This window comes from Candoia aspera, chromosome 2 (genome assembly GCF_035149785.1).
Source record: "Candoia aspera isolate rCanAsp1 chromosome 2, rCanAsp1.hap2, whole genome shotgun sequence".
Lineage (NCBI taxonomy): Eukaryota > Metazoa > Chordata > Lepidosauria > Squamata > Boidae > Candoia > Candoia aspera.
In genome coordinates, this window is record NC_086154.1 from 67,987,032 (window position 1) to 68,008,200 (window position 21,169).

Below are 21,169 nucleotides of genomic sequence, written 5' to 3' on the forward strand. Positions count from 1 at the left end.
GCAAGTGACTGCTAAGTTCTCTCTCTCTCTCACACACACACATGCACACACCTTGCAATCTGAAGTGATTTGGGGTTTACCCTCAGTGATATCTTGGCTGATGAGCAAAGGAAGACTTTACACAAAAACCTTCTCATAGAAAGGACCATGCTTGGCCATTTTAAGCTTACTGAAGAAGCGTGCCAAGAAGCCAAATGCCAAAAGTGGAAGGGGACATTCAAATATTAGCCAAATGCAAAATTGTTCTAGAGCTGTTAAAAGAGGATAGGCAGCTTGAGGTGGGCTTGGAGGAATGGGTGTTGCTGAAAAACTCTGACTTGGGGAGGCGGGAATTGTCCCTTTGGGACAATACTTCAGATTTCTAATGGATGATCATTTGCTACAAACACATGAAAGGTCTGAACTTCTCAGATCTGTCCACTCTGGGAGGCCATAACAAGGCATTCAAGGCAAAAAAACCCGAAACAAGCAGCAGTATCAGCTGATTGTTGGAAAATTAGACAAATATAAACTTGTGGTAACCAATAAAATTCACAGCCCTGATATAATTTGGTTAACTGCAAAAGTAATGATGCCCACTTTCTCCCTTCAAGGTATTTCAACCAGAGTAACTTTAGCTGGATTAAGCCCAGTATTTAGCTGAGAAAAAAAAATCCACATGTATTACTGAGCAAGTAAAAGGGCCATTGTGCATTTGGGTAAATATCACAACTGCTGAATAAATTGTTGACAATCTACTTTAGGAAAAGCTAGCATGCCAATGTTTCTTTTATACAGCAGTGAAAGGAAATATAATGTATGCATATGGACCCCAAATAACTACCCACAGATCAAGCAAAAGCTTACAGATAAAGTCAGTATAAAAAAACTAGAAAAACATAAAAATATTGGGTGGCTTGCTAACATGCAAAAAGTTCTTAACAGGGATCACTCTTCCTCCAGTCAAAATAGTCCAAAGAAAATGGCAATTTGTACGGGGAAGGGGAAGTTTCTTTTTATCCAGGGTTAACAAAAGAAAAGGGTCCCCCCCCCCACACACACCAAGATTTGGTTATAGACCCAAACCTTGTTACCTCCCATTTGGCAGTGATAAGAACTATCCTGTCTTTACTATCTTTTGTTTCAGTCTTGCACAATCCTCTTAAAGAACCCAGCCTACTAGTTTCCGGTTCTCTTGGCATATCATCAGATCTGGGCTGCAGGCCCCACCTTCTTCCTGCTACTGATGCAATCCTTCCGCTCAAGTTCTGTGAGAGCTCTTAAGTTCCCACCGATAGTAAGGAGATCTCTCTCTCTCTCCCCCCATTCCTAAAAAATGGAAAAGTGTATGCAAATGATTGAGCTGCAAAAACTCTGGCCGCTTTCCCAGCAATTGTGACTCAAAGGCTGAGCTTTCCTGTGGATTCTATTCTACAAACTGCTCTTTGCAGTTTGCTTTTTGTATTTTCCTGCTGCTGGCTGACCTGGTTGTTTCACTCTTTGTTACTGTTACAGGCATGTTATTACAAATGTACTATATGTATGTCAGTAGAGAAAGGTTTAAGATTAAAAAATAAAACATTGCTAACAATGGTTTTGTAAAAAAATGACTCTGGAACAACTTACAATTATAGTGAGACATTTATTGCCTTAGAGACTGAACTCCTGGTAGAGATGCTTACATCCATCAAGCATTTTTTTTTTTTTTTGGAAAAAACACACATGTACATACATTGCAGGGGTTCAAGCAGCAATTCCTTCTTGGAAATAAAATCATTAGGAAAAGAGGCTAGGCGGCCATTTGCACATTCTTTTGACAAATATTGCAGGGCCAAAGCGTAGACTTTCAGCCGAGTGGTGCTTTTGCCTTGCTCAGATACCGCATGTAGGTTAGCTGTAACTTTTCCCAACTGTTCAGACCAAAGTCAGAAGGTTGGGGCATTTGCACCATGCAGGCTCTGTCTGAGTTTATACTGAACTTGGCAGCTGCCCTTCAAATGTGCCAGCATGATCCAAAAAACGTCTGCAGAGAAAAAAGCAAGCAAAGGGGGGAAAAAATCAAGTCCTGTGCCGGTGCCTGCCTTACAAATGTGGAAGCGTTCAGAGCCTGTCATCTCCAGCCAAGAACCACAGATACTGTATTTCAAATTGTACCACATAGCTGCAAAGCAGAGTTCCCAAGATTCAGTGGAGGAGCTGCAAGAATAAAATTAGTTCAAAATGTGTCACGTCAATGATTCATTTCTCTAACATCAGGCATCGAAACTGAGGCTCCAAAATCAGGATGTGCGTGAACCATCAGCCCAGTGGTTTGTGATTTCTAATGGCTGCAACAGAAGTCGGAGAAGTATGTTCTACTGACAGTGAACTGTAAAGGAGAAAATGAGCAGGCCTGCCTGTACTTTCCTCCGAAATAGTGAACTCAGAAGCCAGGTGTGGTATTCTTTCCCTTCTCTGTGACAGGCTTTTACCTCTGTCAGCCGAGGAGCTGTTCTGTTCAGTTTCCTCTGAAACATTTGCATGGATCAGGGAGAAGTGTTTCGCGCTTACTCCACCAAACTAGACCTCTGTCATTCACTTTGTGGAACAGCTTCACCAAGGCACTGGGGTATTTCTACTGCTGAACAAAAATTAAATTCTATTCATCTTCAGCCCCAGTGGGGTTTCTCTGAAACCAGAAATGAAATCTTTGACAGCATGAGCCATGTGAGGAGAGAAATGGATTGTTGACTGACGTACAATAAATTAGTATCAACAAAATTGTAAATATTCATCCTTGCACCATTGACTGAAGGTTCAGAGCTCAAAGTGACAGAAAATCTTCAAGAGAAAAAGGCTGTTTTAAGATGTGCTAGCGACTCTTCACATCAGATGTCCAAAAATCCTATCCAGTGAGAGCCAATATGTCTGCTGTTACACAGGATGACCAACTCTTCATAAAAGAGAATAGCTGCATAATATGACAGAGATTAAATGTAGCTTCTCTCAACAGATAATGGAAGGAAGACTGCTTGTAAGGAGGAAGAGGAGGGAGAAGACTAGGAGAAGCAACTGCCACCACTTTATAGCTGTCCTCCACAGCCTATTTCACAGCACTGATGCAAAAATCCTGTAAGCAGCTAGACAACTCACACAGAACCCAGTTCACAATGTTAAACTTACCAAGTAATATGTTGTCACAGAGAAGCGTTTTAAACCCTGTCCAGATGGAACTTCTATTTAAAATCAATCTTAGCTTTTGACAACAGACAACCTGAGTTTTAAGATTCCCTCCACAGATTTTTCTTCCAACAGAAATGCACAGAATAGGAAAACAAAGAGCCAATTTGGCTAAGTATTCCACATCTGAAGGTAGGATTTTTTTCCCCCTATTTTAGTTCTGCTTACTTTTTCTTTTTCAGTCAAACTGAGGAGTAACCATTATTGTAAATTTAGCCATTCATAGGTTATGGACTGTCTGATAAAGCAATCAGAATATTAATCCTTTTCCTCATAGCTAAGTGTTCTGCCCGTTGTATCTGCATGGCTTCTAGTCTCAAACTTTCTTGTTCAAGGTTTTATGCATATCCCTACTGGCTGTTAAACTATGCCTTGGTAGCTTTTAAAGATTTTTAAACTATGGTTTGGTAGTACACTTTCCATTCTGGCAAACAAGCAGCAAGCCCAAAGACATTACACATGAATTCACCTGAATTCATGCAGAAATGAATTAAGCTGCTATGGGTTGAGGGCAGAAAGGAAGACAGGCTGTTTTCAAATACACTGCCAAGTAACACCTTGGAAATTAAGCTTAGCACCAGAAGTTTTCAAGTAACAACAGCCAACCAACTATTTTAAGATTCGTATGATTTCAAAATATGAATGGTATATAGGCTTTAGGCAGAAACAAAGGTCAAGGAATGAGATTATTCCAGGACTACATCTACCTGCAAGTTCAGTAATGACGCTTTAGAAGCTATGTGAAGAAAAAGTAGCAAAGGAAAATAAGAGAGATGTTCTGATCTTCTGAAATTAAGTTCTAGCCAACAAGGAAACCTGATACGTGCAAGAAATTCCTGCACTCAAATAACTGGCAGAATATTCTAGAAGACAGAAACAGTAGCAACAAAGATAGTGATGCTCAAGGTAGTAAAGGTATAGAACCAAACGAGCAAGCAGTACACCATTTTACAAATGTGAATGTACCAAGAAAGTTTGTTTTTTATCACACAGAAACAAAATACTAGGTATTAAACTTGGTTTTCTTAAAAAATCACAATAAAGAGCTGAGAATGAAGCAAACAGGTAGAGTGAATCAAATCACTAAAGTATATCTTCAGCTTTTGATGTGGAAAAAGAAAAGAAAAAGGAAGAATGCATTGTACTTAATATAAATGTATTTGGTTCAGGTATTGAAACGGACCACTAATGGAAAATCATACAACTAAATTTGAATAATCCATTCTAATACTAACTTTTGACCCAATCACTGAAGTAGATGAAACTGTTCAAAGTTCCAAAATAGATATGGTACTGACCTTCAAAAAAGAAGGAAAAAATTGATTTTTTTTTAAAGCAGGAGATACCTATGAATCTAGTGAGTTAAAGAAAATCATCCTGAGCAACAGTCAAACTTTGTGCCATCCAACAGAAGTCAAAATAGTTATCAAACACTTTGGATCCAGCCATAAGACTCTTACAATAAAGAGTCCACGGGAGTGGATGATGTAATGATGCCCCTGATATCACTGCAGCTTCTACTGGACACCTATGAGCCTACTCTAACTAGGTGAAATCTAGATGGAGGTCCCAGAAAATATATCTGAAGGCACCAGAGAAGACTATCTTGGAAAGAACCTTGTGATGTTGTACACTACAAAGAGGAGAAAGTCACATTAGAAAGGGCAACTAGAGATTGCTGCAGAAAGTAAAGCTAATCTCACACCAAAAAAATTACTGAAATTTAAAAAAAACATAGAATGGCAAAGAAGGACTGAAAGAATGAAGACACCTTGGAAGACACACATTTTGCATATATCTTTTCCACCTTTGTTGAAACAAATACAATTATACAAAACTTTGCTTGTATCCTATGCATATTGCTTCCTAGCTCCGTTCCTTGACTGTTACCATATTTACTCCCTTGCCCTGGATTACACTTGACTACATAAAATATGATGTTCTGAGTCATTCAACACTGGGGAAGATTAAATGTTATGTGGATTTTCACACTTTACCTAATTTAAAGTGAAAGTTGAGGGTGAGAGCCACTCAACATTCTCCTCCTGCCTTTGCACTGAAAATTGACTTATATGATTATTTCCCCCCCTTTTGAGGGAAAATACAGGCTCCAAAAGGGGTGGACTTCCTGTGAGTCAGGAAATCCTCTTCCCAGGCTGCCCTGTTTTGGGTTATTATTATCATGCAATTCAGGGCTCCAGCATCCCAAAAGAGAATCATTTTTCCATTAGTTCTTGGTGGAGTGGGGGCAAAACCTTCAGCCAACCTAGGAAGGAGTTCAGAAGAAGCAATGAGGCTTTCCTTTAACTGCCTGTTTTGCTTCCAGCACAAGTATCAGATGCATCACCAAAGCTTCTAAAATGCTCCTGATACCCCAAAATATTATCTGTACAAAAAAAAAATCTTAATGACAAGATTTCCCCATCCCCCAAATGCTTGATTTTTACCCCTGGAGAATATTAGGTAAATTACACTTGATTTTGCCATTCAGACAAAAATATATCACAATTGATCTTTGTGTAATGCAACTCAGTCATTAGAAGATTGTCCAGTTATTCTAGAAATGCAGAATGACTCACTAAATGTATTGATTATGTTTTTATAGGAGTTTTGGAATTCTACATAAAATTGTAAAAGACCTCATGGTATTTCCCCTACTTAAGGGAATCTTCTCTAACTACTGATGTGTTGAACACATTTCGTATAAACAGAGGTGCTATTTTATAGCACCCTAAACATTTCATGGCATGGTCCATATACATGCATTGTTACATCTTGCACTGTTCTGACAGATGCTGAATGATACACGGGTGCTGTGAATAGCACTGGCTTTTGAAATAATCATCATGCATTCTTTTCATTTCAGCAGTTTTAAACATGCTTCTCAAGAACAAGCAGCATCTGAAAAGGATCACTGAGAGCCAAAAAAGAATTGGAAAAATCCTTGTAGATATTGCAAACAAGTATTTTCTGTAGTTACTAAAAGTTCCTGGAAAATCAGCATCCCAAAGCCACTAGATAGTGCACAGCAACAGCAAGCATACATTCAACTTTTTCTTTTTTTAAGCCAAATATGTACATCTCAGTCTTTATTGTTAAGACACAGAAATGGATGAAAAAAGCTGCAATTTCTGGGTTGTTGAAAAATACACTGAAACCACCTCAAATTAGGGAAGCCACACATATTGTTTGCAGGTAGAAATGGATGGGGGGAAAAGTAGAGAAAAAATGGGTTGAGGGCCCAGTTTTTATAAGTACCAAACCAAAGGTCAAATGCAACTTTCAGTCACTGAAAAAGGAAAAAGAAAAGATGAATTGGTGAGGAAAGGCTTTTTCTAATTACAGTAGTTGCAATGCAAACTCCTTCTTTCTCTTTCCATTTGTTTCTGTGAATGGAACCTCTTTAGACATCAGAGGGCCTGCAATGCAAAGCTGGACTAGAGTTTTTGGCCCCACTGCGCATAGTGTGTGGAGAAGAGGACATGGCTTCAGGCAAGCTAATTCCTACAGCTGTAGCTCCTTTTCACAGGCTCTTCATTCCCTTGCTATGTATTAACACATTCTGTCCCATCATTTAAATTGATTCTCATTTCTCACAGAAGCGTCCATGTCATGACCATACAGCTTTTCCAGAGCCGCTCAGCCAGCTCTATATACTGTATATCTTAAATAGTTACTGTACAGCGATAGTTGCTCCATATCCAAGCCACGCAATTTTGAAAGCCACACAGCCCATGTACCTCCCAAAGCTTAGGGTGTCTGTTTTTGGGGAGGCCGCATCAACTGTAGATCAATTCCAGTCCACCCAAACAGACCATTGGCTCAAGATGCTCTTGTCTCTGTGTCTAGAATCCTTTCTCTCTTTTGGACAAAAGAAAGGAAGAAGAGTCACAATACTACCCCTTTTCACCCACTGCGGTGCTATTGCTGGAATCAGTCCAGTGAGATCAATGTGCTAAGTGAACAAGCAGGACATTCTCTCCCCGAATGAAAATCTGGTTTATGTGTCGTGTAAACACTTGCTGATAATCCACTTTGGGCCTCTGCTTTTTTCGTGAACGGCCTCTTTTGCCACCTGTGCTCTTCTCCTCTGCTTGGGAGATTCTGCTGGACAAGTCCGTGTCCCGCCCAGAGACTTTAGGCAAACTACAGCTTCGTGTCCTCTCTCTGCTGGTGTGCTTCTTTGTTCCATGTTCCTCCTCTGATCTTCCCCTCCCTGACTCAGATTTCCTCCCCGGTGTCCTTGGATCATACGGAAGGGCTGGCAAGTCGTCAGTCGTCTTTGAATCAGCTTCTTTTTTAACCAAGGATTCCTGCAACCTCAGTCTGTCAAAGAGCTATAGAGAAACATTGGGAGTTAATTCATAAGTCATAATAGATGGCATCACCTTGTTTTATACTCAGACTGACCTGTTCAAGCAGTGGATGAGCACCGGAAACTAATCTCTTTAAATGAGATCCCAGTGCTCTTTTGTCCAATTAAAATAGATTTAGTAAGTCCTCTTTTGCAAAACAGAGGATCTATTTTTCCTCAGTCAACAAGTTCTCCAGACCTTGCATTTTCTATAGACGTGACCATGCATGATTCACACACTTCTCGCACAGTACACATACTGCAGATCTGGCAGTAAAAAATCTGCCACAGTTTTGTTCCATTTTATTATGTCCCGGAGGCTAAATAATTGATACAACTGATTTGAATTAAAATCCCTTTGGGGCGGGACTGTATCATTTTAATTTTATATAGTAGCCAGTGCACTGCCAACATTAAATGTTAAATGGTAGTAATGTACATAAATTTACACTGGAAAAATCTAATGACGATTTGTCACAAACAGCAACGGCTGAGGAAGAGCGCAAGCTCACCCTTTCAGTTACTGCTACAGAGTGGTATCTGCCCACAGAAAAAGGCTATCACAGGACAAATACCCCCGACAATGATCACTGCCACAACTCTTCTCAATCAAAACAAGCCCTGAGCCATTAAATGCTAAGTTATTAAGCAACGTGTGTCAACCGCTCCTGTGACTGAGCTTAGAATAGCCCTCCTAAAGCAAGCAAAATTTGCATCAATATAGCCAAAGCAAGATCTGCATTTAGGATTTTTACACTTCCCACGAGAAGAGACAAAGGTAGGAACTGAAAAGAAGTGGCAAACAGGGTTCTGTCCCGTATGAACCGTAAGGAAGCCAAATGCTAGATCACTTTCTGACTTCTCCCTCTGACAGTTCGCGAGTGAACTCCCTCCTTGTTTTTATTTAAAAGGCTCTTGTTTTGTTCTTATAGGCACGTTCATTCTTTACTCCCGCCTTCCAACATCTATCAGCTACTTCTTTTTCATAAATAGGGTTTGCCAAGGATGGTGCTGGTGAGCGTTCAGGACAAGTCCATTCAAATGTTGAAATGATACATGAACAGACAGCAGTCTGTAGAGCTCCCTGCACAAAGAAATGCCGTTAGTATAAATAGCAGGCCTGCCTCTAGACGATGACAAACCTAGTCTGCTCAGCAGGCCCTCTATTTTCACTAGCAGGATTTCTTTGTGCAGCGGGGCTCGGTCTTCCAGCCTGTCCTGAACGTGTGGCAAACAGGTTAGTGGCAAGTTAATCCTTCCAAATTGCATCCCCCATGCATCCTTTGGTGCATGTGCAGTAGGACTGTCTGAAGTAGTCAGTTAATAGAAAACCCATACCAAGGACTGCTCAACAATTTTTTTTTAAAAAAAGAAGCTTGCCCAAGAACAAATACACATACACACTTTTGTTTCCCTATCTGTATCTATGTGTGTTGACAAATATGCACTTTTGTGCAGAGCAGTTGTGTAGTTGAACCAGTTCTGCCACTCTTTATGGTCTTCACAGTGTCTTATGTCTTCACCATAATTAGAGAACAGCAAGCTCTTTTAAATTCCTATATCCATTTGCCAATAACTGAATATTTCTCTCCCATCTCCCAAATATCAGAGAATCTGCTCATCCACTCCCTCCCAGAGGGAAGAAAGATCAGTGAAAAGGAAAAGAGAGCCAGTTTATTTTAGCTAGCAAAAAACGTGTCATAGAAAGCCTCAACGGCCTTTCATCTAGTGTCGCTTCCCACAACAACCAATGAGAGGAATGAGAAACAATCTCCTTTTTCCCCTCCATGGAGCATCTGGAATGAAAGGACGGGTGGCAACTCTTATTTTCTCCTACAATTTGGCAGAAGGCAATAGAAACAAATTCCTACTTATACTCTGCAAAATGCCTGGAGCAAGGTCAGAGACCCAGCCTTTCCTAACTTTACAGACCTGGGGAAGGACAAGCTTAGAAACTATCCTGGTTAATAGTCAGCCAAGCCAAACTTTGTGGACTCTTGGTGGTTAGTTCAATCTTCATCCCCAACCTTGGATCAAATTATCAATGAAGGAATATTAAGAAGAATATTAAGAAGAGAAAAACTAGCATGTAAGATCATCCTTGTTGGATGATCTTAAGCCTATTTAGTCCAGCATTCTGTTCTATAGTAACTGACCCAAGTGTCTTTGAGAAGCCCACAAGCTGGTAAAGAAAGCAACAGTGCCTCCCCTCACCAGTTGTGTTCCCAAGTCCTGCTACACAGACATTCTGTAAATTCTGATACTTTGGGTAGACAGAATGCTAGTTTCTACAGCATCAGAAGATGGCTGAAACTCTGAAGAATCTAGAAATCTGTTTAAATGTAAATCATCATGAGTCTCTGGTAACTGGTATAAACATTTAGTAATAAACAAAACAACAATAAGGTGAGAGCCACTGAATCAAACCACTGGAATGATATCAGGTCTTTATACGGCAGGGGAAGATAGGAAGAAGCCATCTAGCCATTTTTAAATAATAGAGTTTGTAACAGATTGACACAAAACTAAATACTCTTTTGCCTGAAACACAGGTAGTCTTCACTTAACAACCACAATTGGGACCGGAATTTTTGTTGCTAAGCAAAGCGGTCATTAAGCAAATCCAACCCAATTTTACAATCTTTTTTGCAGGGGTCATTAAGCAAATCACAATGGGCATTAAGTGATCCACATGGTTGTTAAGCAAATCACACAGTTCCCCATTGATTTTGCTTTCCAGAAGCCAGCTGGCCGGGAAGGTTGAAAATGGCGAACATGTGACCACGGGATGCTGCAACGGTCATACTGTAAATGTGAACCTGTTGCCAAGCGCCCAAATTGTGATAATGTGACCGCGGCGATGCTGCGACGGTTGTGTGAGGACCGGTCATTAGTCAGTTTTTCCAGCACCATCCTAAGTCCAAACCATCAGTAAATGGTTGTTAAGTGAGGACTACTTGTAGCTGATTTCAGGCAAAAGAGTGTTTAGTTTCAAGTAAATCTAAGTGTCACTTCCAATGTGTCTTCTTGAAGCATATGTGATACTGTGCACATGGAGAATGGAAACTTACTCTGGTGAGGGTCAACTGTGGCTCCACATAGAAAGCTTTACCCAGCACTGGTTTTCGGTATGTCTCGTCTACATCTGTCAGGGCCTAGGGCGAGGGAAATAGGCACAAAGTCTTAAAACACACAGGATCTTCTCAACATAAATTTTGGAATCGAGGTGGGGAAAGACAATAGCAGTCAGAAGGATACTCACATGAAACAATGATTTAATACTTGTTCTCACTGGTTGAGATATTATAAAAGAGAAAGCAGGAGGATGTCCACCTTGCTCACCCAGAATTTTTATTTCACTCTGAGAGTAAACATTTAACAGCAGTTCCATACACTTAAATTGAAGATTCAAAGCCAAGATTCTTTGACATTTTCTTGCATTGGAAATGCCACACCCGAAGGTCCTGCTTGCTCTCCCACCTGCTTATGTTCACACTCTGGGTGGTCTGAAGCTTTCAAGTAAATGTTAGTAAAGACCACAGAAAGGAAACATTCATCATTACCATATTCCAGAACTTGTCAAATGCAACCAAGAATCCAGTGCAGACACCACGAAGCCCCTTGAATGTTCGGATATGGACATTGACCTTTACACCATCACGGACACAGCGGTGGAGTTCCCCAAGTGGACTGCCTTCATGAACTGGAAAGATAACAACCGTCATTTGCCACAGAAGCAAAGAGTTTGCAGCTATTATTGCTATTATTATTTTGAATTTTACTTCTGCCTACAAGGCGTAAGAGGGAATACTGGCAGGATAGTTTTGAATTATAGCATCAGGAACTATCCATCTAAAAGTACCCAATTGTTCTACCATCTTACTGAGCATTAACTGGCACAGTTCTTTGATTTTATCCTCCTCTACAAACAAAAAGTGTAGTACATTCTTATTCTGCGAGAATCATTTAACCAAATACTGTATAATGCTTCTGCAGACATTAACAAGTATTATTCTTAATTTCATGGAATTTATTTTTCTCTGGCTTTAGGCACTACAGACTTATAATCAATCATTTACAGAGCCTATGGGGATGTAATTGGATATGCAATAGTGGCGAAATGGATTTTTAGCACAGAACACACGCTTAATATCCTAGTTCTAAAGGATTATTAAAAGGCTTGTCACTATGCAATAGTTAATATTTCTGGTTGATAGTCATGTCAGTAACCAAACAACAATCAACACAGTTAAATTCTAATCTTGCAAATGATTAGTCCTCTGTATCTCATCATTTATTATGAGTGACTATAAATAAATATACCAGCCATCTGCCTTGATGACATTAAAGGATCATGTTAGCATTAAAAGGGTACTAAATTATCTAGTGCAGAGGTTGCAGTCCTGGACCTACCCTTTTCTGGAGTGTGGATTCTGTAAATGTGTCACATGCACACAGATATTGGGAAGGAGGAAATGTCCAGGACTGGTACCAACTGGAGTTGGCAACAACGCTTTCTTTTGGGGAGAAATCATCTTAAGATACAATCAACTGTAGATTCTCTGAGCCGGTTCCAATATTCTTCTTTTCTCCAGCTTCCTATCATCTGAGCATCCTTCCACAACCTGGATATATCCTGTACTGTGGATTTCAACCGTGACTATTCTCAACAAAGTGTAGGCTGGCTGAGGAATTCTACAAGTTGAAGTCAACCCATCTGGAGGATGCCCAGGTTGGAAAGGAGTGCACAAGATCATTTAGGCACACCTACTACTTGTAATTTTGGCACTTCACTGCAAATTTCCACCACCATGGCCTTTGGAATATGGAATCCCTTGGAAGATTCACTGAGACAAGCTCTATACTTTGTGAGCCAGATGAGAAATAGATGATAAATCTTTTTTGGTATTATCTCTACATATCAGTCGGAAAGCAGAACCCAGCAACTTAACTCTCTCTGTTCTAAATTGATAGACAGCTGCAATTATTTGGTTCACATTCAATTCCAAACTCCAGTAATTTCATATTTTTTCACAACAGGAAATAAACAAAAAATAATAAGATTAATTCAGAATTAAAAGAAGAGGGAATTCAACATCCCTTTCAATGAAGTTTTATGATTTTAAAAACCTTTGTATCTTTATCATTCTTAAAACTCAATTTTTTAAACAAAGAATTTTCCTAAATATTATCAGGATGATGCTTCTAGAGTCAAAAATCAGTAACATAAAATCAGACCTTTTGCATTTCAACAATGGATTAGAATCCAATAATAAAAGAAACTGCCTCTTCTAATTATTAAAAAAAATGTAAAAATAATTTTGTGCCAATCTACAGAGCTTAAAAAATCCAATCAAATATTCTTCTAATGTAAATTAATGTTTATCAACAATCCATAAAATTATATATTAATTTTGAAGCTTTGCTGCCTAAAGTGGTTTGATGCTATTAAAATATTTTACCAAGATAACATTGTGTGTGTGTGAGAGAGAAAGAGAGACAGAGACAGAGAAAGGGGAACATTTACATAATACTGCCATATATCATACTAAAAACAAGTAATGCAAAATAAACAGGCAGCACATTCTTCAAACAGCATGGTTAGATCTGAGAGTACCATTCAGTTAAGTATATATAAAATAGGCTCTACGTGAAATGCAATTCACTGATCAAAGAGTAAATTATTATATCAGAAACTTGCATTAATATACCAGGATACACCAGCTTGCATGCTGAATAAACTAAAGAAATGTTTTGGCAGTTGCTCCAGCAAAATGGCAACATAAGGTCCCAATTTTGACAATACAGTACCAGTGCTGACAAAATGTAGTTAAAATTGTTGCCCGGCTCCATACAGTCTCAGTACTTGGATAGAAAAAGACAACATATCTTTCCCAGTGAAGCCACAAAAGAAAGAAGTAGTGATGAACAGATCAATCTAAATCTGCTCTATCTCAGTGTTACAGATTTACACTTTTTTTTTAATGCTCCTTCTTAAACGAGAAAATTCATATCTGTCATCATGTCTACTTTTCCCTAATAAAGAGACCCCAAGTTTTATGTGCAACTTTTCCAGCTTACACTTTAAAAAAAAACCAAACTATTCCTAATAGGTGCTGTTTTTGAGATGCACATTTTCCGAATATACACTATTTTAGTACAACTTTCCCAGATGTATTTTCTTCTATTGGGCAACAGTTTCCCAGCGGTATGGTATTTTGTACAAATTCTGGAGCAGAGAGCAACAAGTATTATCAGGCTTCATTCACTGCTACCCAACTCTGCCACAAGGAAGTTGCTTTGGGCAGACTGTGCTCTTCCACTCCCCACAGAAATCAGGGGCACATGTCTGTTCTGTTCCTTGTGATTTCAAGGCAGGGAGGCAGGCCTGGCTTTTATGATGCAGCAACAGGTAGACCAAGGGCCAAGTCAGCATTTAATAACATCTCAAGAAGAGGGAAATCTGGATTTTTTATTTAGGCTAAATAGCCTAAATTGTACTATTGTCTGATATGAATAAGATATCACATGATATCTTATTCATATCAGGCCAGGCTACCTGAGGGACTGCCTCTTCCTCGTTATGTCAACCTGTCCCACCTGATTTTGCAGAGAGGGCATGTTGCGGACCCTGTTGGTAAGAGAATTCCGTCTGGCAGGGTCCAGGAGGCAGGCCTTCTCTGCAGTAGCTCCCACCCTCTGGAACATCTTGCTGCCAGACGGGAGATTGGCCCCATCATTCCTGGCCTTCTGGAGGAATTTGAAGACCTGGCTCTGCCACCTGGCTTGGAGCGGGGAGGAGGGTTATCATGTTTGGGGATGGCTAGTGCCCTAGAGCACTCACCGCATACAAGGACTGAGTTATTATCAGCCATTTGGACTCTATTTTTATCTCTAATTATTGTTACTAGTAATTGTTTTAAATACTGTATTTTTATATATTATACATTTATTGTATATTTATTGTTTTATTGATTATTATTGTATACTGCCCAGAGTCCCTCCAATGGGAGGGGTGGTGACAAATTTAATTGATAAATAAATAAATAAAAGATATTTATATTTATGATATGATGTGAATGATATATTAATAAAATCATTAATAGGAAAAAAAGGTAGCAAATACACAATGTGGGACTTTATGAATGCAAAAGATAAAGCATACTTCCCAAACTTAATTATTTTCTAAACAAAATGCTTTCACTGAAAATATTTTACCATATTAGCCATGTCTTCGAACACATTCTCCTGCAAGCACTTATTTCATGCTTAGATATGGGACAGAGTTTATTTGTTAGGTATTTGATAATGTAATTTTTGTCAGTAACATAAAGCGCTATTCAGGGATTGGCAACATGGCATCCACAAGTGCCAGGACATTTGTTGCATCCCAGAATGCAGACTGCAGCTCCCTAAATTAATGAAATACACTAAAACTGTCCCAAACTTGTGAGATTGCCAAATCTCCAAGCTTTGGGCAATGTCACTCAAAGGCCTTGTGAAATGTTGGCTAACAATAACAACAACAATGTATTTAATTGTGTGAATGCACCTGTCATCTGAAAAATTGCAGCCCCTGAATTAAGGCTTAGCGTCTAATTGATATATTCCATTTTTGCCACTGTTCTCACTCCTAGTACAGGTATTCAGATCATAGCAGGGAAACTATGATCTCTGAAAATAATGGGAATGTGGTGAAAGCAGGCCTGCAACTAGGGTCTGTGTCACCTGGGGCAAACATGGATTCCGCGCCCATTTTGCCACCTCCCCAGTGCTCATTTTGGCACCCCACCAGTGCGGCGACCAGGGCACATGCCCCGGTTGCCCCCCCCCCCAGTTGCAGCCCTGGATGAAAGGATTTAATATACAATCTCAGAACAAATAACAGACATCAGCATAGATGCTTGCTTATTAGTCTATTACCATAACTTCTGCACTGTATTTATAACTCTGGAATATAAGCTTAAGAACCAAGATCATAATCTAAGGACATACTGTTGCTACATCAGCTGCAAAAGACAATGTCAAAATCCAGGCTTAAAAGCAGCATTTTCAAAACGCTGCTTGAAGCTTTTTCTCCAAGTCTAGTCATTTTAATTCAAACCTAAAAGAAAAAACTAAGCTTTGGAAGAAAAAAAAAGCAAGCTGCTGCAAATTATAGACTTGTGTCAATTAGGAGGCTGCAAAACATTCCGAATTTGAAGCAGTATAATTTTGAAATGAGTAGTTACAGCCTTACCAGGATGATCAACACAACATAAGAACACTTCCAGTAAGGTTAGAATAGCTGTTTTGAACCCAAAGAGATTATTTCAAGTCTGAAACATTTCAAATCCAAAATCTCTTGCACGTTATCAGGGTCAGCTACTAATAGCCAGACTCCTCAGCACTACCCTAGAGCATTATTTTAGAATGCAGACTAGAAGTTTATACATGTGTTTCTAAATGTGTTTTTGAAAGTTGTTTGATGTATATGCACAACATGCTGGAAAAAATACAGGCAGTTTGTATGTACTTCATGCTGGACCCATACTAGGGCTTTTACTTCAAAGCCACTCTCAATCCCATCTGAACAGGAATGCCCAACCTTTACTCAACATCCAGAATATCTAAACCAGTGGAAACTTCAGATCCTTTATTTTCCACCCAGCTATGAGTCTATCACCAGAAATGGTTCCAAGCCATTCTACCCCAATTCCTTGTGACAGCAATATTTTTTGTTCTTCTCCAAGAAAATATCTTGGACAGTTCCCTCACTCTTCCCATTGCTATTAATCAGGAAAGAAATGTGCATTGGCCAACTATGACCATCTCTTTAATCAATTTTCAGGTGGTCCAATAGCTGTGGCATTCAATCTATTAAAGCTCTCTGGCCCAGTAATGAAAGTGAAGAGACACAAGTGACCTCTACTTTTCATTTAACACACGTACATCCTCCCTTTCTTCTCCAGGCAGAATAGCAATGTGGTAAGCCAATAATGAGATAAACAACTTCCGTCACTCCTAACTACTAGTCTTGCAGGATGACCCCAGGTTGTGGTGGTCTGTATTCTCTTTTTAAATCTCTCCAATGCCTTTCTTTCCTAAAAGATCAAAGCACCTACCTCCAGGATCCTCCCTCACTCCACCTCAGTTTTCAAACTCCTTAGCCAGGTCTCTCCTTGGCCCACATTTACTGGCTAATTATGACCCACATATTTGAAGTCAGCCTAACTAAGGTTTAATCAAGTGATCCCATATTGTGGATTCACACAACACAGTTAACAACAAACTAAGCACATAGGCTAGATTCACACAACAAGCTAAGGGCAAATGTAGGTAACTAGTTTATGATTCATTGTGGTGGGTGACACATCCACTAACTCTCGCTGCAGAATGGCTTGTCAGGACTCCTTCCATACCACCTACCTTCAGAATAGGCCATCTTCCATAATTCTGATTTCTCACCTTTCTTTCACTCTCTCCTTAGAGCTTACTCTTAACTTAAACCAATTACAGTTGGAAAATAGAACTGTTTTGGTGAACGAAGAATATTACTTCCAGAAACTAACAGACAAACCTCTCTCTCTCTCGAGCCACTTCACCCACCAGCTTGTTCTGCACCCACTCAGGTTTTTTATTCCTGCCTGTCAGTGCCCAGCGCACAGAGGCAGGGCCATGTCTGCGGACGCCTGATCAAAGCCAACATGCACTATCTTCTGGACTTCATAGCTCGCCCACATGCACAAACTGCGTTCAGTACCAGGTCTCCCGTGCGGGATCCCACCCCCAAACCGCTTTCCAACAACGAGGGCTGGTCTCTGACATGAGCAGACTGCGTGCCCATCGGTCAGCTATTGGGGGGCGGGGGAATCAGGTATTTCGTCCGAAAGGAGACGCCGCGCCAAACGCGGCTCAGCTTACGGGGCATCTTGGTGAGGACGTTGCGCGGCGCCCTCCTGCCCCGCGCCCTCTCGGCCGCTTCTGGCCTGGGCTCCTTGACCATCATGAGGCTGCGGAGCCGCTGGAGGCGTTCGGGGTCGGCGGCGGCCCGGCCGGCTCGGCTCCGGGCGCGCGCCCCTGCGGAGCGGCTACTGCGGCCAGCGGCTGCTCGCGGGCGACCCGGGGCGCGGAGCAGGCCGCGCTGGAAGCTCTCGTACTCGGCCAGGTTGTTGAAGCAGGGCGCGGCCGGGTAAGGCAGCGGGGTGCGCTCCGAGTACAGCGCCAGCAGCGGGTCGAACCGCGGCGAGCTCACGTCCAGGCGGCCGGGGCTCGGCGATCGCTCCGAGCTGCAGCGCCCGCTGGAGCGGCGCCGGCTCCTCAGCCGCCTGGGCTCAGCCCCAGCCTTCTCCGCCTCCTCCATGTCTCTCCCGCTCTTGCCCTGGCCCCGGCCCTGCTGGGAGGGGCAGGAGAAGCCGCCCGCAGCGCTCTCCTTCGCCGCTAAGGGCCGCCCCAGCCCCGCGATTGCACGACAGGCCCCTTCCCGCCTCACGGCTCCTCTTGATGCTCTCGGCAGGCCGGCGAGAACTGCGGTCCCGCCTGCACGGCTGCGGAGATGGCCCTCCGGAAGGCCGCCCCTGGCTTTGGCTTTCCCCCGGTCGGCTGCTTTTGGAGGCTGGAGGTCGCCTGGAAGGAGGGCCATTTCGCGCTTTCATAATCGCGGAAGGGCTGGCGGAGCTCTCGATTCCCGAGACGTTACTCTTTGCGCTCTTTGCATTTCCCTCCTGAGGCTGCGGAGTGCCCCACACGTGGCCGCGTGGGCCGGGAAGGGTTCAGACATCGCTTTCAGCCGTGGTTGGTTTGCATTTGAGTTCGTCTTTGGTGAACCCAGCCATTGGGTTTATTCACTAAACCATAGTAGAAACAAGTTAGGGCTACTGTAAACCATGCTATAACAACATCTGCAGAGAATCAGGTGCAGTAGAACAGTCAAGGATAATCCAAGCTATGCCTCTTGGCAGACCTTGGATGCGAAGCAGGTTCAGGCCTGGCTAGTGCTTGGCTAAACCCACCAGAAATTTCAGCGCTGTTGCCTTGGGCAGTCATGCCTGGGCTGCATTGCACCAGATGATCACTAGATGGCAGTTTTCTAAGGTTCTTTGCTGCCATCTAAGAGTTTTCCGGATCCTTTGCTGCTCAGGTAGCTATATGGGGGGCGGGATTAAAAATAGTGGATGGCAGAAATGTCAAGCACTTCAGTAATGCTATCAAATGACTGCATGGATACGGTCAGCAGTAGTTGAGCTGGACAAGGGTCTCTTTAAATGTAGTAGGTTAAAATAGTCTTGTTAAATATGAAGTATTAACAACATTCGTTTTTCTGATTTGCTTCTTGTTACAGGGAATTCTATGTAGGAATGGAAAATAATTATTGTATGCTAATATAATGTGCCATTGATCTTGTATGAATCATTTGCATATATGTATTAGTAAAGGTCAATAGCTGTTTTTCACATAGACTTCGGAGCTAAAAGTTTACTAAAGGTTATTTTTTTTTAAGATATTTTAAAAAGAAGGCCATTTGCTAAGAGAGTGATAAGGACACCTTAAGGGCTAGTTGAGCAGTTCAGCAGGAACCAAAATAGTGGAGATGCTAGACCAGACCTACTAAACGTGATATGATGTGTGCTGATTCCTAGAATCTGCGAAGAGGTTGGATCCAAAGTTATGATTCAATCAGCTGTTGACAAGGAAATAAGTGGTTGTGCATAGACAGAGTGTGAGCATTAAATATGTAAAGAAGGATAATCCTTTGTGAAGATTCTAGAAGATGACCAACCACAAAACCATACAGTAAGGACTTTAGCCTGGTCTGACAGGAAAAAAAAAGCCTTCATTAGTAGGTACCAAGGAATAGCTTGTACTCACCTTCCCGATCCTACCTCATAGTTATTTTGACTGGCTGTTCAAATTTGCAAGGTGAATATGAATGAACACAAATGAGTAGGCAATTAGAAATTAGGATTGTTGTATTTAGGTCTATAAGAAGTCTGTCATGTGATTCACTTTCTGCTTATGTCTTGTATGTTGATTACTTAAAAGTAGACAAATTAGTGAGCCAAACATATTCCATCTTCTGATCCTCAGTATGGCTCGTTTAACAAACCATGATTCAAACAAGTCTGGCTAGTGAACCCAGCCAGAGATCTGTTTTGTACTGTGGAAAGGTGGTAGAATTAATAATTGGTTCACACAGCCAGTAGGCTAAAATGTGGTTGGCTTGTTTTTGCTTCACTGTGTTGCAAGAACACAGCTGCTGGATCATTTCTAATGGGACCTTTCTCTGACTACACACAGACTTGATTCAAACAAGATGCTAAGCCATAATGTGACTTCAATTGTAGCATGGCATATTGCGTTAACCTAGTGTCGTGTTCAGATTATGTGACAGCCAGGCAGAATTACTATTAAATTCTTCATGTACAAATAAGTATTTACAACAGTGAAAGTCCTTAGAATAGATTAGGCAGCGCAGTTCAACCTAGTCCACCCAGGCAGTGGAGGATAACAAGGCAAGGCTGCAGATTCAGACGTAGAAGGAGATTGTGGCAAAACAGCAAGGCAGAACTCAGCTAATCCTCTCAATGAGGCAGCAAGACCCGGTGTAGCTAGAGCGCGTGGCAAGGGGGAGGCTTGTGGCACGAGTCTCGGACTGGGTGCAGAGGCTAGACTAGGCTTGGCAATGGAGGCTAGGCAAGGCTTGACTGGAGCATCAAGGCAAGGCTCAGATCTGGAGACAAGGCAGGACTTGGCTGGAGTGTCAAAGTGAGGCTTGGCTCTGGAGACGAGGCAGGACTCGACTGGAATGGCAAGACAATGGCTTGGAACTGGACGCAAGGCTGGACTTGGCTGGAGCAACAAGAAAGGCTTGAATCTGAAGGCAAGGCTGAACTTGGCTGGAACAGCGAGATGAGGCTTGGAACTGGAAGCAAGACTGTGCTCAGCTGGAACGGCAAGACTAGGCTCGACTGGAGTGCTGTGTGAAGGAAGCAGGCCTGCGATGGCAGGAGCAGCTGGCTCTGGTTCCATGCTGGCTACAGATAAGGCTCCCAACTCCGGTAAGGACTCTTCCGCAGATGCTATGAGCTCAAAGGATTGGTTGTCTCCGGCAGCTTGCTCTTGGCGCACATGCCTTTTTAAGTGATCCTTTCCGCATCTTTTCTCACCTGCAACCAATCGGGTTGCCTTCTGATTCGCACGCTTCTCTGCTCTTCTCTCTCGAGCACTGATTGGAGGATTCAAACCTCCCTCCAAAGTTTGTCCAATCAGCGTCTCTGATTTCTCCTGCTGTGCTGAGTCACTCCTGGTTTCTATTTCCCCAATTCCTTAGGGTCAGACTCAAATCTCACACCTAGTCAGAGAGAGATGAATTTAAAAAATCTAAGCTTGCCCGAGCCGTATTGTCTGATGGCATATAGATTAAAAAATCTGTGAAAAAATTATATTGGTTATTAGTATTAATGTGATGTCTAGGGTCAGGGTCATGTATTTACCAGTGATTCTGCCCATGTAACTCACTACCCATCTAGTGTCTACTTGTTCAAACAAATGGAATGGTTGCACCAACATTATTAGGGCTGTGTTCACAGTGAGCCATGGTTTACTGAATTAATCCTTAGGTTCATACTCACAACCATA

The 21,169-nt window shown here is 41.6% G+C and overlaps 1 protein-coding gene across 1 annotated transcript; it reads right to left on the bottom strand.

The window, feature by feature from the left end:
- Positions 1 to 1,605: 1,605 nt before the first annotated feature.
- LSM11 (LSM11, U7 small nuclear RNA associated) lies at positions 1,606 to 18,188 on the bottom strand. Its single transcript, XM_063292132.1, has 4 exons — positions 17,456 to 18,188; positions 11,116 to 11,255; positions 10,624 to 10,707; positions 1,606 to 7,535 (listed from the first exon to the last, which is right to left on the bottom strand). The coding sequence occupies exons 1-4, from the start codon at positions 18,171 to 18,173 to the stop codon at positions 7,146 to 7,148; spliced, it is 1,332 nt and encodes a 443-aa protein (XP_063148202.1). The 5' UTR covers positions 18,174 to 18,188; the 3' UTR covers positions 1,606 to 7,145.
- Positions 18,189 to 21,169: the final 2,981 nt, after the last annotated feature.